The sequence below is a fragment of the Trachurus trachurus genome (assembly GCF_905171665.1).
Source record: "Trachurus trachurus genome assembly, chromosome: 3".
In the NCBI taxonomy this organism is placed as follows: Eukaryota; Metazoa; Chordata; class Actinopteri; order Carangiformes; family Carangidae; genus Trachurus; species Trachurus trachurus.
In genome coordinates this window covers 34,717,540-34,733,072 of record NC_139893.1, presented here as the reverse complement: position 1 = coordinate 34,733,072, position 15,533 = coordinate 34,717,540, and the positions used below count along the sequence as shown (strand labels likewise).

General features: G+C 40.3%; 1 protein-coding gene across 1 annotated transcript; it reads right to left on the bottom strand.

The window, feature by feature from the left end:
* Positions 1–31: 31 nt before the first annotated feature.
* Positions 32–10,601, bottom strand: LOC311007252 (cellular retinoic acid-binding protein 1). The gene is made up of 4 exons (XM_084000369.1): positions 10,408–10,601; positions 9,229–9,407; positions 8,647–8,760; positions 32–1,894 (listed from the first exon to the last, which is right to left on the bottom strand). The coding sequence occupies exons 1-4, from the start codon at positions 10,475–10,477 to the stop codon at positions 1,844–1,846; spliced, it is 414 nt and encodes a 137-aa protein (XP_083856495.1). The 5' UTR covers positions 10,478–10,601; the 3' UTR covers positions 32–1,843.
* Positions 10,602–15,533: the final 4,932 nt, after the last annotated feature.

Genomic DNA, 15,533 nt, shown 5'->3' with positions numbered 1-15,533 from the left:
AACATCTCTGGCAACTGCTGGGTAGATGTTTGGCATCGGTGCAATGCCAGCAGTTTGTATCAAGTATAATAATTTATGACCGCCCAAACACTTTGTGTAAATATGTTGTTTATATCTAGATTTCTTTTTTTATTGTTATCAGATGTCATTTATGTGTAGCTTACATCAACATGCGTATAGTATCGATCTTTAGCTAGAGGGTTAAGAGAGGTTCATTAAGGAAAAGCTCAATTTTACCTGTTTTTTACCAAAGGATGATAATTAGACCTTTCTTGTTTGTGGTCTGTCGTTGTTCCTTCCTCAATCTTTGTCTAGTAAGAAAAAAAAAATTCCATTTTATACATGTTTGGATCCCTTCCTGCGCGTTTCTACCTTCAGACTTCAGTATCAGTATCGCTCGTGGTTTAAGATGATTGAATGTAGCCGAGCAGCAATTTCTCCTTCTTTTGAAAGTACAGTGTATGTCCACTTTTCAACGTACTGAAGTCTTAACAGTGCTATCAACTTTTTTCTTGTACTCAAACTCAACCAAATGATCGGACTCTGAATCACAGGTTCAGCGGTCTCATAATGTAACGCATACGAAAAACCATACAAGTTGTGTTTATTTTTTATGCGCAGTGTTGATGACGAACACTGGCCGATGTACAGTAGGTCTTTATGTGAATGTCAGCCATGTGACTTGTGTACAGTTTAGAGTAAGAAAACAAGCGAGCAATAATTCCTTCTGCCGCAGTTTGTCAAAGCTATCGGTTTGTGTTTCTTGCTGAAATACAAATGTGAATGTTGTATTCCCTTAAAAGAGGGACGTAAACTAAGGATTTTTTTATTGCCTTTTCCTCTGCTGTTTGTTTAATAAAACTGGAACTGGCCCTGTAGATATTTTAGTGAAGGAAAACTGATACACAAGAAGCAAGCATTTCCTAGCATTAACGGGAAATCAGTCCAATCAGTTTTACACCTAACATGGGCAGGATAAGGAGGGGTGGGAGGGGGGTGTGGGTATAAAAAACAAAAAAACAAGGAACCTTCAACCTTCACCTGAGCTCCATTTGAAGCGACGGTCAGTAACAACCAGCTACAGACAATCTTGGAACAGTTTATTTTGTGGGTTTTTATTTTCATAACGACACTGTGTTTAATATGGAATACAATAGGAAGTCCCGGGTTCTGATTGTACACAAAGACATCATTTGTACCTCGTTCCATGTGTCTCTTCTCTCAACTTTTATGATGTTGTACATGAGTGTTAGTATGGTGTTTGGCATTAAACTATCCTTTGAATAGACAGAATCTCAGTTGACCACTCCCTTTTTTTTAATTTCTGCCATTGTGTTTATACACAGGGATCTGATGCTATCACAATGTCTTCAACAGTAATAATTTCGGTTTGAAGTTAAAAAGAATCATTTTTATTATAACAATTTTTTTTATTTTTAGCCAAAAAATCCTGACCAAGTCTCTGACCCGATTTCTGGAACTGGAACTATACAAATGTGAAACAAATGTCCATTAATGTTGTAGGTGAAAGGAGTCCCCTCTACAAATAACAGTCCATACACTGAATATTGCCATACAAATCTTGATCAGCAAGTTCTTCAGGTGATCCATCTCAAGGTCTAAAGCATGAACTGAACAATGTAACTAAAAGGAATTTGATTTTCATCATTGAATTCTAACGACAGAAAGGTTATGTACAAAAATGAAAAAAGCAGTGGTATCCAGCTGAAAATGCAAACTACTAAATGTAAGAACAGTTTTTCTTGGAGTAATTATTTTTATGAAATTTCACACTCAAACAGTTGAGACACTGACTGACTAATTTGATGGACATGGACTTGTGTTATGCACGTACGTAGATCCTTGTACACACCACGTCATCGGCTCCGAAGATCTGAAATGAAATTGAGAGGAAAGGGACAAAAATGTATCACCACTGACAGCATCATCTTGTTTTCACTTTTGTTCTGTTCTTTTACAAGAAAGCTGCAACCAATTAGTCCATCAACAGAAAATGAATCAAACTGTTTGGATAATTTGATTAATGCTGTTCTTTAAAACAACAACAACCCATTAAATCAAGCTTTTCTTCTGCAAGAGTTAAAACTGAATATTTTAGTCAGAACTTGAGCTTGGTTGCGGGGAATAAACAAACAGATTTCAGTATCTAGCAGTGAGGTTGTAGATTATAACCAACTGAATCACCCGTTAGTACAAGTGGAATGAAAATATAAAGTAGCCTACAGGGTTCCTATACAGGTATGGAAAATATGGAATTTGATTTTATTATACATTTCCAGGTCTGGAGAAGTATGGAAAATAGAAACTATTATGGAAATATATTTATCTTAATACTTATCTGGGTTTGGTCTTATCTGAAGTTATTTGGATTAATTATTTTGTATGCGCTATTGTACCTGGCTACAATTTCCTTGAAATTATTTGGTGACATAATGGCATACAAATTCAGAATAATGATAAAAACGATTAATTGCATAATCTATTTACATGATATACATCTAATTACTCAATAAATTATTTTAATTTTTTTACCGACAACTCTGGGAATTAGGGTCTGGAAAAAGTATGGAATTTTGAAATTTCAAATGTGTAGGAACCTTGAAAGTAGTATTGTACTTGAATAAATCTACCTTGTTATTTTCCAGCCCAGCTCTTACACATGTTCCTCTAAAGCTGCTGTAGGGTCAGCATTATACACACACCATACATCTGTAGATTTTCTTCCACTACCATGGTAACACATTTGTTGTTACATAAGTGTGTAAAAAGCTGATTAATGACATGATGAGGAATGCTGAAGGAAACAAATGCAACAAAAACTGACTTCAAAATGGATAAAGAATGGATGAATGGGACGTCCTGAGTTAAGAGCGCGTGTGACCGTGTCCAAAGATTTATGGGTGTCCCCGGGGTGTAGCATTATGGGTAAATGCAGCGCCACCCATCATCATTAGCTCAGGCCATGCAGCGTGGCAGAGTGGGAAGGACGATGGACCTGAGATGGCTCCATCTGGTGCGCGGCGCGATGCCGAGGGAGACATTAACTGGAGGAAACATGAGGGTGTTTCCCAACAGCTTGATCAATGAGGCCAATTTAAAGAGAGCACACACACAGATTTGGACCCGGAACGTCATCACAGCCGCACAATTTCACCTGATCCCAATCCCATCATGTAAATAAACCAGTGCAGGATCCTATGAAGCTGTAAAAACCAATATTTTTTTTTTGCCTTGAAATGTAAAACAAGGTTGAGGCTCTCCATATAAACTACTGACAGAGAAGTTCATCATTCTCAAGCATTTATCCTCTTCCCCCCTTTCACGGCAGACTCCCCAAATGGTCATTACAGTCCACCCATCTCTGATCAGCGAGCGCAGTAAGTCACCACATGTTGTCTTCATTAAACTCCACATCCATCCATCTCTCCCTGAGAGCCTAATTACCTCATCTGCTGGCCGGTGCTTTTATTCAAGATACATTTTTCTGTTTATGCGGAAGGATCGATCACATTCCTCCGTGAGCGGAGAGGAGAGTGAAGTCATTAGCAGGAGATGGGTGGTGTTAGACCTCGGCTCTCTGGACGTTAACAAGGAGAAGTGTTTAGTAGCAGCAGAATATTAAACTGGTACTTTCCATAACAGAAGTGAACAGAGGAGGGTGACAAAGACACTGGTGATGAAGAATCCCTCATGTATTAAACATAAACTATGTTTTTAAAGATAGAGAAAAAGAAATAGCAGTTAGTACTGTATAGTAAAACAGGCCAATATTAGTTATCCTGAACTCCCCACATTTTTGATACAACTGGCTCACTACAACACATATAGTACTGACTACAGCCAAGACTGATATCAGTATTGTACGTTGTGTTATGTATCTGACTAAATAATGTGTTTTTAACATTAATGCATTAATACTACCAGGATTCATAATGATTAAGCCGTTTTCAGCGTCTTTTTCCTGCTCACCTGAGGGTCTGGTTTTAAGTTTGACTCCAAATTCACTGCTTCATGTGAATATTTATAATTTTACAAAGAAAATGTAACCTTTATAGAAGCGAGTGGTCTTAATTCTGTTTTTCCTTTTGTGATATTGTTTTGAGCGGTGCTTTGTAAATGAATTCATAATGACTTTTATTTTGCAGTTGCAAAAACCAACTAGTTGTTGCCCTCCGGTGGACAAACTACATAACTTTGATACTGTTTCTAAAATATCTCACACCTAGTTTTGCAGGTGTACACTGCACTTTCTTTTGACTTATTGCTTTATGTTCAGAATACAATATATTTTCAAAAGGCCAAAGTAATTGGCCTGGATGATTTTTTTTTATAGGCTTCTCCTGGGAAAAAAAAGAACCAATGTTGCATGTGAGCCCCTATTTTACAATACCAGGTTTACAATAGTTAAAGGTGTACAGAAAAGAAAATTGAATTTGAGCCCACTTTGGGTCATAAAATTAATGTGATAACTCATCTTTCAGACGTTGTAGGCCAAACTTTGTGCAAAATTCTATTTTTGAGTAAATCCGGGATGAAAGTGTGTATTTTTTTTTCTCGCATTGGATAATGCAGGCGCACGGATTATACGTCAGCCTGTACACGATTCACCAGCCACTGATATTGGATCCGTCATCCGTCATTCAACGTCTGAGACACGCACACACACACGGAGCTCGGGCTCGCCCCAAGCTTTGAATATCCCGCCCGCTCGCTAACGACCAATCAAATTCGTTTTCCTCACTCGGGTAAACTCGTGTTGCAGCTCGTGACAACTCGGCGCGACAAACAGGACAAACGGCCATTTCTGTACACCTTTAAACATTTTTTGAAGCGTTATCACATGGCAAGGGTTTCAACCTCCAGACAAGTTAACAACCAAATAAATTGATTAATTCTGCCTATAATGGTATTGGTAATCAATTCAAACTTGGAAGGAAAACGTTAATCCTGGAGCAATGGTCTAAAAGTCAAAACAGATTAGATTATCTGCTACTCCTTAAAGGGCTGGAGCCATGAAACGTAACATGTTTTATTTGAAAATGACTTTACCAACCTCATATAAAACAGAGAGGAACGGCTAATCATTTACTGTTGTTAAATCAATCGATTAATCCACAGACAGTTGCAGCTCTTCTCCAGGCTGCACACTGAGCTGTCAGGAAGTGATGTGAGCAAAGAAACAACGATGATTCAGTTTTACAGTCTATAATTTAACTTCATATCTTTGCAGCAGCTATCTTGAATTCGTTGCTGTTTGTTCTGTTTATTCTGAGCCATGCTATATTAAAAAAATTTTAAGGATATTTTTGGGGACTTTTTGGTTTTAATTGATAGTATAGTTGGGAGAGACAGGAAATGGGGAGGCACAGCCATGCAGCAAAGGGCCACCAGATTTTGGGATTCGAACCAGGACCGGCTACACTACAGCCTCTGCATATGGGTGCGCCTGCTCAACCCAGTGAGGTACGCGGTGGCCCGGCCATGCTGGATTTAAAATCCAAATGTCATTAAGGCAATATTGTGAGACCCCTGAAACACACCCCTTCATTGTTTAGATTTCTCTTTGAGGTTTAATTGAAGGTGATTTGAGCTTTGATGTGTTCAGGTACTGACCTCAGCGCTCAGATCACTGGAATAAAAGCTCTTTTTTTTCAGTCCGTCACCTCAAAGCCAAATATTTCTGTTGCAACATCACTATAATCTTAAAATCTAAACAATGCCTGAGTGGAGGTGTAACATGAGGGAGCGATGTTTATATTACACAAGAGCAGGGAATAAATCGGAGTTCTCCCTCCTTGCTGGTATCGCATTCAGACTCACAATCTCCTCTTTGAAAGTCAAGGTTCTTTCCAATGACTCAATCTCATATACCTCTCAGATTACAGCCTATCGCTCCGGCGCGGACAGACGCACACACCCTTATCTTGAATAAAACCAGATTTGGTCCTGGTCTAAAGCTTTGTTCCCCTTTAGAAGACCGGCATTCAGTCCAAATTACAGCCCCGTGCAAATGTTTTCCTGATTGCCTCTCTGCAGAGGTGAGTCACAGTCAGTAAAGACACGTTCTCCATCAAAGCCAAACTGGACGCAGCAGCCTTGTGCGCATCTGGCCAATAAACCCAAACACATTGGACCCCAGATGTTTACGGGAAGAGACTGCTTTGTCTTTAGCCATCATGACTTGCCAGGAACTGGAGGCAGAAGTGTCTCTGATGGATGCAAGATCATGAATGCAGCATCTAACAGCAAATGTATGACAGGGAAAAGTTCATTTATCCCTTTTGAAATCTGATTTACGTCCCCCCCCCCAGTGGAGCCGGCCGCACACCGCAACAAATAATTCACTTTAGTGTCATTTTTTCTTTATGTGGATCCTGCAGATGATAGAGGAACAAGATCTCTATCAAATAAAAGAATAATAAACGTCAATTGTGTTGCACGTTTCTCCACTAATATGCCGTTGGGATGTTCTGTCTGACAGATAAGGGTGTGTGGAGAAACAGGGAGGAAATACAAGGAACGGATGATTGCCTCAAGTGGCCATGGGAGTTTAAGGACATTTCTGAGGAACGACAAAGTATTTTGGAAAAATATTGACATTTTCACATCTGGTGTAACCACCCAGTCACGGCCTCTCCTGACCATCTGTCTTGTTTTAGTTTCTGCTTCTGCAGGGATTCTGCTGGCATGACCATCATCACTGGGAAATCATTCGCTTTCTCGCAGAGAGTTTGATATCACTCTCATGTTTGGACAGTGAATATGAAGCCTTCAATTGTGTTCCGTGTAAAAACGAACACTTAGGTTTCAACTCAGATTGAATTAGCTACGGATTGTTTCTCGATCAATGTTTTGGTATTTAAGATGAGATAAGAAAAAGAAAGAAAGAATTTCGGGTGTCATTAGATTAAATGTTTGATCTCAACAACAACAAAACAGAAAATACAGATATTCAATTTTCATTATCACAGTAGATTGAAAACTGTTTAAAATATGCATCTTTGCAAAGCTGGAACCTTTGTTGTCTTCAATAAGTCATCACTGATTTGTTAATCAATTAGTGGATTTATGGCCTAACTGCTGCAGCCGTTTTGAAAACAAAAGCATTTTGTGAGGATGCCAGGTAACCAGCAGAGACGCCAGAAAGCAACTTCTCTCAGCCAGGAAATAGCCCGTCCAGTAACCTCAAAAAAGCAAAAACCACAGCATATGGTTTTCATGAAATTTAAACAAATGAGACAGTCGGCTAATTAGCAAGCTTTAAAGCTGCTGCTAGCTGGATGTAGTTACTGTTTCACAGAGCCAGACTGGCTGCTCCCCTCCCTCTCCATGCTAAGCTAAGCTAAATGAGCCAAAATATGAAAGTGTTCCTCTGAGGAGAGGCCACGACAGCTGTGTGCTTCACACTGTCTCCTTCAGTTTTGGTCCCTGGCAGAGAGGGAAGCAGAAAGTGGCTCTTGTGGTCAAAGAGGGCCACCTCCAAATTTGACAGCTCATTCCACTTCCAAAGAAAAGAGAGACTTCAGATGAAACTGGGAGGCACTGAGTCAGTATCCTGCTCTCATCACATTGTGAGCCACAAGCTTATGGAGGAAAATGTAGAGAAAGAAAAGAGATGATCCTGAACAGCTATGAAGTTTCTGGGGTGACAGAACTACACCTGAGGACAGCTGATGTTATAAACACTCAATTAGTTGTAGAAAACATTAAAGGGATAGTTAAACATTTTGTAACATTATGAAACTGAGTTGTTTTCTAGGCAAACGTGTAGCCGGAACTACATTCCAGACACGGCTGCTGGGCGGAGTGATATCAAAAGCGCAAGTAGTTCTGAGTATTTGCTTGATGTGTTGTAATGTTACATTATTATACATGATTATTTCATAGCGTGGTGAATGTGCAGGTCACAACTTGTCCACCAGAGTGTTTTGGAGTTGTTGGATTGTGTATTTGATGAGTTTTGAGGGACAGGGGACCTGTACCATTCACCTCCGATTGTGTTCACTGAGCAGCTCATGTCTCTGCCCCGCTGATCTCAAAACAACATGCACCGATAATTAAAGGTACTGAACCAACTCCTATGACTATAAGGATTATGGCATTAGGCGAATTTGCCATAATGTTGAACTATTCCTTTAAATCTACACATTGTTCTTTTTACTTTGAATTGAACACTCTAATCACCAGTGTTGGGAACGTTACTTTAAATAAATAATTACTTAGATTTACTTGTTACTTTTCCCAACTTGAATTACTACATTATAATAGTAACTAATTACCAGGAAAAGTAACTATTTAGTTTTTTATAAAATGCTCAAATATGTCATATGTTGGACCATACCAACCATACCTAACCATAACCTAACCTCCCTGCCTGTGCGGAGGAATACTGAGTTGGCTAGTTCCAGATAAATGGCTTTTTTTCCGACTTAAGTTGATGGACTGAAAAAAAGTGTACCTTTTATACAAGGTAGCCTACACTTTAACGGGTGTATTATTTTGTGACAGGACTTCTTGAGTCAAGTAACAGTGCATGTTATCATCAGTAACGGTAACAGTAGCCTAACTTTTTGATTGGTCGTTACTGAAAAAAGTAACACCGTTATTCCCATCACTGCTACTCACCAGTATGAGTTCGTCTCCTCTGAGCTCTCGGCTCCAGAAGGTCTTCGGCCCGCTCCCGCTCACCAGAGTCTGTTTGCAGTAAATCTTGTTTTCTGTTTCCCAAGTGGCCAAGCTCTATAGAAAAGCAGCACTTTAATGAGCTTTTCCTTATATTTATCCCCTCAGTCCCACCTGGCTGACGGCAGGTCAGCAGTAAAACACGAGTGGTAGACAAGAGATCAGGGAGGACTGAGTTTAATTCTTTCCTCCTGTCAGTCTGTAAAGCATCACAACACACTCAGCCTTTTGTTTAGTGACTCTAATGGTTTTCTGTGCACATTAACCTGCTTCCACTTGCAGAGTTCACTCTTGTTTTAATCCATTTTTAATCTCTTTTTTGTTGTACTGCAACTAATCTGTCTGTTTTTTTACTTTTCCATGGTGATGTGTTCAAATGCAGGTAGGACAATGCAACTTCCTAGACACATTTTTAACTCAAGGAGCTAACAAATTCACAGCCCTCTCATACTGTATGTCCATATGTTCCTATTCTGAAGATGTCAGGGTGTGTGATTCAGAAATACAAACTGAGTTTAAAATTACCTTACACTTTCTGCCGTCCACCGTCTCCTCATTAAACTCCTCACCGATGAGGAAGTTGATCTCCGTAGTGCGGACCGTAGTAGAGGTCTTGATGTAGAAGCTCTCGCCGTTCTGCTTTATCTCCACGTGGGGCTTGGATGCAGCCGCCCCCGCCACCTTCCTCAGCATGGCGTTCACCCCTGAAAACAAGAGAACACGCTGTAAATCCACCGTAGAGCTGACGAGACATGAATGGATAAAAACTGACATGTGTTAGATCCATGTTCTCCATTTCCATTAAGATGTGTCATATCACATTTTTTCCTCTGTCTGGCTCTGGCGCCAAAAAAAGAAGGGCTGGTGGTGAGGAAAAGAAATCAGTGGATGAAGCTTATATAGCAGAGAGAGAGAGATGCATGGAGGTTAGAGGTGTCTGCCACCATGGAAACAAATCACTTTTTTATTTGTCAGGGGACGATATCACTGTACTAAGCTGTTGGTTTTTTTCATATTTCAAAAGAAAGGAGCCTGGAGCAGCTGCAGGAGAGATTGTTATCAGCCGATTTCTGAATGGAGAGTGCGGTGACAAGGTGATGAGTGGGAGGAATGCCGGTGCCTTTTTGCTTTGTTTAGCTCTCCTGTAGATCTTGATCCACTCCTTCCTCCAAAACGAGTGGAAAAACCATTAACCCTCTCTCTGTCGCACGGTCACAGTGCAAACAATTAGATGAGAGAACCGCCTCGGTCTGTTTCTCCTCTCTTTCTCTCTCTCGTGGTCCATCACTCTAACTCAGCTTTGGTACAGCAGGACATGGAGTTTGTTCCTCTCCTCCCTTAATTAAAACCAGCCTTGCCTCACTTCTTGGCTGTGCGGTGCAGCTTCAGTGTAACCTGCGGTAAAAGCCTGTGTTATGGAGTAGAGTTGTAATTGTAGCTTTTATTTGTGTGAATTTAACCAAATATTCGTCACCTCTTAAGCCTCCGAAGCAGTTTTTACACTGGAAAATCAAAAATACTCTTCACTTACCATCAGTCGGCTCTGCAAGCATTTCTAAATGAGCCTGTCTGTGAGTGTCTGTCTGTAATCCAGGTGTGGTTGTCTACAGAGCAGGTATAACAGACCTCTGACAAGCTCAGTCATCATTTTGAGAAACCTTTCACACTAAAACACATTCAGGAGAAACAGCAGACTGTCCTCACCCAGGGCTTTCAGCAACTCATCAAAATTCTCGCTGCTCTTCATTTTCCAGGATCCTGTAAAATCGGGCATTTTCCTTGATGGCTCTGTCTGCTCCACACGTCTGTCTCTCTGTCTGTCTGTCTTCCTGTCGTCTGTTGTCTCCTCTGCTCTCCCTTTTCTTTTCTTCAGCCTCTTTCTCTCCCTCCGTCCGTCCCTGTGCTCCCTCCTCCTCCTCTCCTCCCCGTGTGCAATGAACCCACACAGCAGACGAAGCCCCCTCTACCCCCGCTTCCTCTCCCACACACGCTCCCTTAATGGTTTATGCTCATTACAGATTTCTTTTAATGATAGGGATGAATGATGTCTTGGTTGGAGGGACTTCGTGTCTCATCTCTGACTAAGATCTGACTGAGTTTGTGGAATTCAATGGCGCGTTCACCCAAATATGTGTTCCTAGAGCCTCTAAATATCAGTCTCATTCACAGATTTCTAATTGGCACGCACAGCTGAACAGAGGATCAGCCACTTTCCCTTTCATATGGAGGATTGAGACCCTAATTCATAAGAAAAAAAATCTCACTTATCTCCAGTTGTAGGCTACCTTGTCGACAGGTTTGGGTCCATTCGTCCAAGAACATCCACAGACCTCGTCGTTTTCTGTGGTAAAAAGTAGTTCCAATATAATCCATTCAAACAATGATGTCAGCACTCTGCTGTTGAACAACTTGTGATGATTTTAGCACATAAAGAAAATTGAATTCACATCTTTTATGGGAGATAGATGAGCAGATCTCAGTGGCAGATGTTTGCACAGGTTTTAGGCAAATACCATGTATAAGATATTTGCAATTACTACTGAAATTTACTTTATTTATTTATTTATTTATTTATCTATCAGTTTTTGCAGTTTGTGTGAATCAGTCTTTGGTATGATACATAATTTTGGTATGATACATAGTCCTCTATTCAGCTGTGGTCGCGGCCAATAAAAAGACTGGTACTTTAAAGCAGAAGTAAGTGGTCCGGTCGTTTTCGCTAATGCTGCGTTCCAGGCAGGCTTTTGAAATCATAAATTACAGCTTCAAGTCGGTGAAAGTCACTATAACGGCCACTCGTAACTTCCGACCCGTGAAATCGTACCAGTACGTCTTTTTGTACAGTCTATGTACCAGATCGAACTGGTACGACTTCACAGGTCGGAAAAAAACGAGTTTCCTTGAACGCACCATAACAGTCCTCGTCCCTACGTCGCCACATTCACGGCGTTCCTTGGCTGCACACACAGCCCTGCATGCCGTTCTCTCTCCTCATTGGATAAAAACTGTAGGATACGATAAATGTTTTCTCCTCGACTCAGAGCAGAGCAGAGTGACTGACAGACCCGTGTTTCGGTCCAAACACTCTATGTAAGTGATTGCTGTCGGAAGATAGAACTATTTAAGACTTATATTAACACAAATATATCACTTACTTCTGCTTTAAGGATAGGTTCATCTGTCTTTAAGTAATACTCACATGTCCTGATGTAGATTTGTGTTTTTGGTCTCTTACAAACAAGAGATTCCTTTGTTCCTAATATCAGTGTAAGAAATGAAGGAGACAGTCAGTGATCTGTGTAAAAGTTCATGTTGAAGTTCAACTGAAGTTGATTAATACAAATCAGATATAAACCTTGTAGAACAAATTCCTACTGTATGCTGCTGTTCTTTTACCTTTTGCTCACTAAAGACGTAGTGTCAAGTAAAACACAGGACAATTTATAATTACATTCACTTCATAACATAACTACTTGGCCACCTAGACTGCTGAGGCCCCAAGACCACCAGGGACCCCAGGAGCCCCATGTTTCATTTTAATGTCTGTATAATGTTATTAATCATTTTTTGTTGCAAAGTTGCTCCACTTCAGTACGACAGGAGGAGAAAATAGAGTTTTTGGCTTTTTGATTTCTCATCAGGAAATCTGTAATGTGAATTTTCTGTTAAAGGTTATAGCTACAACTTTTTCATCAAAACGCAAAATTTTTCAAAAATAATAGCCTACATCCAACGTCTAGAGGGTTGTAGAATAAAAGTATTAATTTTACTGATTTTTTTAATAGTATATAAATAATTGTTTTATAAATTTTGACGGGTCCTAAATATGTAAATATTTACTACATCTGGTTATGCTGGCAACGCCCGCATGATCTCTGCACCAACAGCATTAGTATGTCAATGTCACGTGAGGCGGAGCTCAGGGGGGGGGGCGGATCCTGATAGCTCTCTGTGGAGAAAATGGCATTGTGCTAATGCTAACTAACGGTCAGCCCGTTTCCGGTGCAGGCCGGATGCTGCGGGTTTGTCAGGTGAGTTAGTGTGAAATGATTCAGTCCGCTGTCAACACTGGAGCTGCTGCTCATTTTAGCTTAGCTTTAGCTACTAACCGCTCAGGTATTTGGCGTACCTGGCAACCAGTACAATTGAAGGTTGGAGCGAGAGCGGGCGAGTGTGAGTGCGACACCTACTGGCCAGGAGGAAATAAACTTGTAGCTACTGTAGCACCTTTAATTCACTCATTGATGACACATTTTTGATTTAGATTGATGGTTCATTTTTTGCGTTCCTGGAAAAATAAAGACTCTGTCATGTGTGGTGGAGGTCAGTAGGAGCCCAATAACATATTTTCATCCCTAGGGCCTCCAGGAGTATGATTTCAGACAGGACAGAAGGTTTTATCCCTCATCACTTCATTGGAACATCGTTAGGAGGGAATCGGCAACCAGGAAGTGTTTCAGTGAACATATGGCTGGGAGTGCTGTTTCAAGACAAACATAAGGACGACACATTTATGTAAGTACATGATGAGTTCCCAGTGAACCTGTCTTATCTTCTCACACTGAGGATGGATAATGAAAGCTCCTCTATGACACCTACTTGTCCTTTTGCTGCTTCACTTCTCAAAGCTTTTTGGCCGGGGCTGCAAAACAGATTACACAACAGTCCTTTCATTACAATCCAATCACTCAGTGCTTTGACTATCCCGCCTTTTATCCAACATGCACACACACAAAGACACACACACTCACTCGCACATACACACTGGCAGAGCTACCACCGTTACGTCCCATGAGAATGAGGGGGCCCTTCCTCTAACCCCGGCCAAGTCAGATTTGTTTCCTCTGTGACACCACCTCATCAGTCTTTTTGACAAAGTGCCTTCCAGACACTGCTTGATAATTAATGTATAGAGCAGAGCAGGGAGCACTCCGTCATCCCACCAGGAAGTGTCAGCTCAAAGAAGGCCTCCGCCGCCATCTTCGCCGGGCCTCCTTGCTTGTTTCATTCATCAGTAGATTTATCTGTTGGTCCCTGGGTGGTTTTTATTTCCAGGAGGGGAAAGTGAGTGTTTGAGAGTGCAGCACAGGGGGAAAGTTTGAGGATGTGTGACGAGCCTGGAGGGGAAAAAACACAAGCTCTAAGAGCTTTGTCTGCTGCCATCTAATGCCCTGTGCATGGAAATTTAGATTTAGAACATATGTGGGAATTTATAACGATTTACTTGCTTTGATCTGATTTAACTATGTTTCAGGTGAGCTGTCGCAGTTGTGAAGGGAAAACTGTCATTATGCATCAGAATGAAATTAATCCAAAAGGAGCAGAGCTGTATACTTCAATAACGTAAAATCTGTTTTATTCCAAAGCCATGGACTTTTTTTTTGAAGAATCAAAACTGCGCTGCAGGTTGAATTTTTTATAACCAACTGAAGAATCGTACTCATACTGAATGTCATGAGGCAAGTCAGACAAAAAAACTGTCAGGAAAAACACAGTTTTTAATCTAAGCTGACGTACCGCAGTGAATCCTCTCATCTCGTTACCTAACTACCGTAACGCAACGTGACCTTTGATGTCAGAGTGTCACCTTCAGTAAGACGTATTGATGCCCCACGGTTATGAGAACATCAAGGAAACACATTAACTTCTCAGGCCACACAATCACATTTTCACCTCCCAGAGGACGAGAGTAAAAAAAAAAAAAAAGCACAAATCAAACCACGTACCTCGGTTTGACAAGATTTTATTCCAGGGTCCCCATCTATAAGATTTTGGCTTTGACATGTTTTATTACAGAAATGAACAAATAATACATGATGTCATCATCATGGAAGGAATTATAGTGAAAATAAACAATTCCCCCTTTTTGCAGGAACTCCCTAAAGGAGCCCACTTCGAATGGGACTAAGAAATTGATAGTTTCTGCTATGAACACAGTAAAAACACAAATTTGTTGAGCAGTTGTGGTGTTTTATTGAGCAAACAGATGAACCATGACACACTGGGACGACACATGATGAGAAGCATGTATTCTCTACACGGCAGGTCAGTTCTGGTTAGTGTGGTCACACTTAAAGCTGCAAAAAAAATAAAAATGGACCAGAGTCAATTTTCCCCATCTACCTCCAGAATTTTTTTTTTATTTTAGTTTTATAGTCAAATAAAACAAGATTATCCAGATTTCGTCACATACCAGCAATGTTAATAACACACTCTGGTGTGGCCTGAGCAAATTTATTTAAGAAGACATTATCGAATTATGTGGCTTTATCTAAACAAAGTGTCAGATTTCAAACAAAAGAAAAAGAGCCTTTTACTATTCTATCTTCAGTGACAACAGCTAGTGTCATATTTAAATACTATTACTTTGAAATTCCCCAAAAAAGTCACTAAAGCAGAAATGAAAAATAAGAAGAAGCAACAAACAGCATGAGTCTCAGTGCCCAAAGTTATTCATGTTAAAACAAATGAAAAACAAATATGACAGTGTGAAATTTGGAAGTTTGGACACTTGTGTAGTGATCAGTCTAATAACTTGCAGAAACTCCCCAAAACAAACAATAAAATAAATTAGGTAACGCATGATGTTATTCACACGGTTTATAGGAAATATACTGTACAATCACATTTTGTGCTGAAGAGGATAAAACATTTACATTATTGCACTAAAACATTGACTTGTTACAACAGCACAACAGCATTAGTTCTGCTTACTGCACTTCAACTTGCCTTCTATCACAGGTTATCACTGAAAACCTCCTGGTGGTTACCAGCCAGATACGATCTCCATAGTGTCAATAATACAGCAGAGGACTATAATGTTACCAAAT

Coding starts and splice junctions, on each gene's coding strand:
- LOC311007252 (XM_084000369.1), bottom strand. CDS start 10,477: ATGCCCGATTTTACAGGATCCTGGAAAATGAAGAGCAGCGAGAATTTT. Junction 8,761..9,228: donor TGGACGGCAGAAAGTGTAAG/GTAATTTTAAAC, acceptor GCTTTTCTATAG/AGCTTGGCCACTTGGGAAAC. Junction 1,895..8,646: donor GAGGAGACGAACTCATACTG/GTGAGTAGCAGT, acceptor ATTTCATTTCAG/ATCTTCGGAGCCGATGACGT.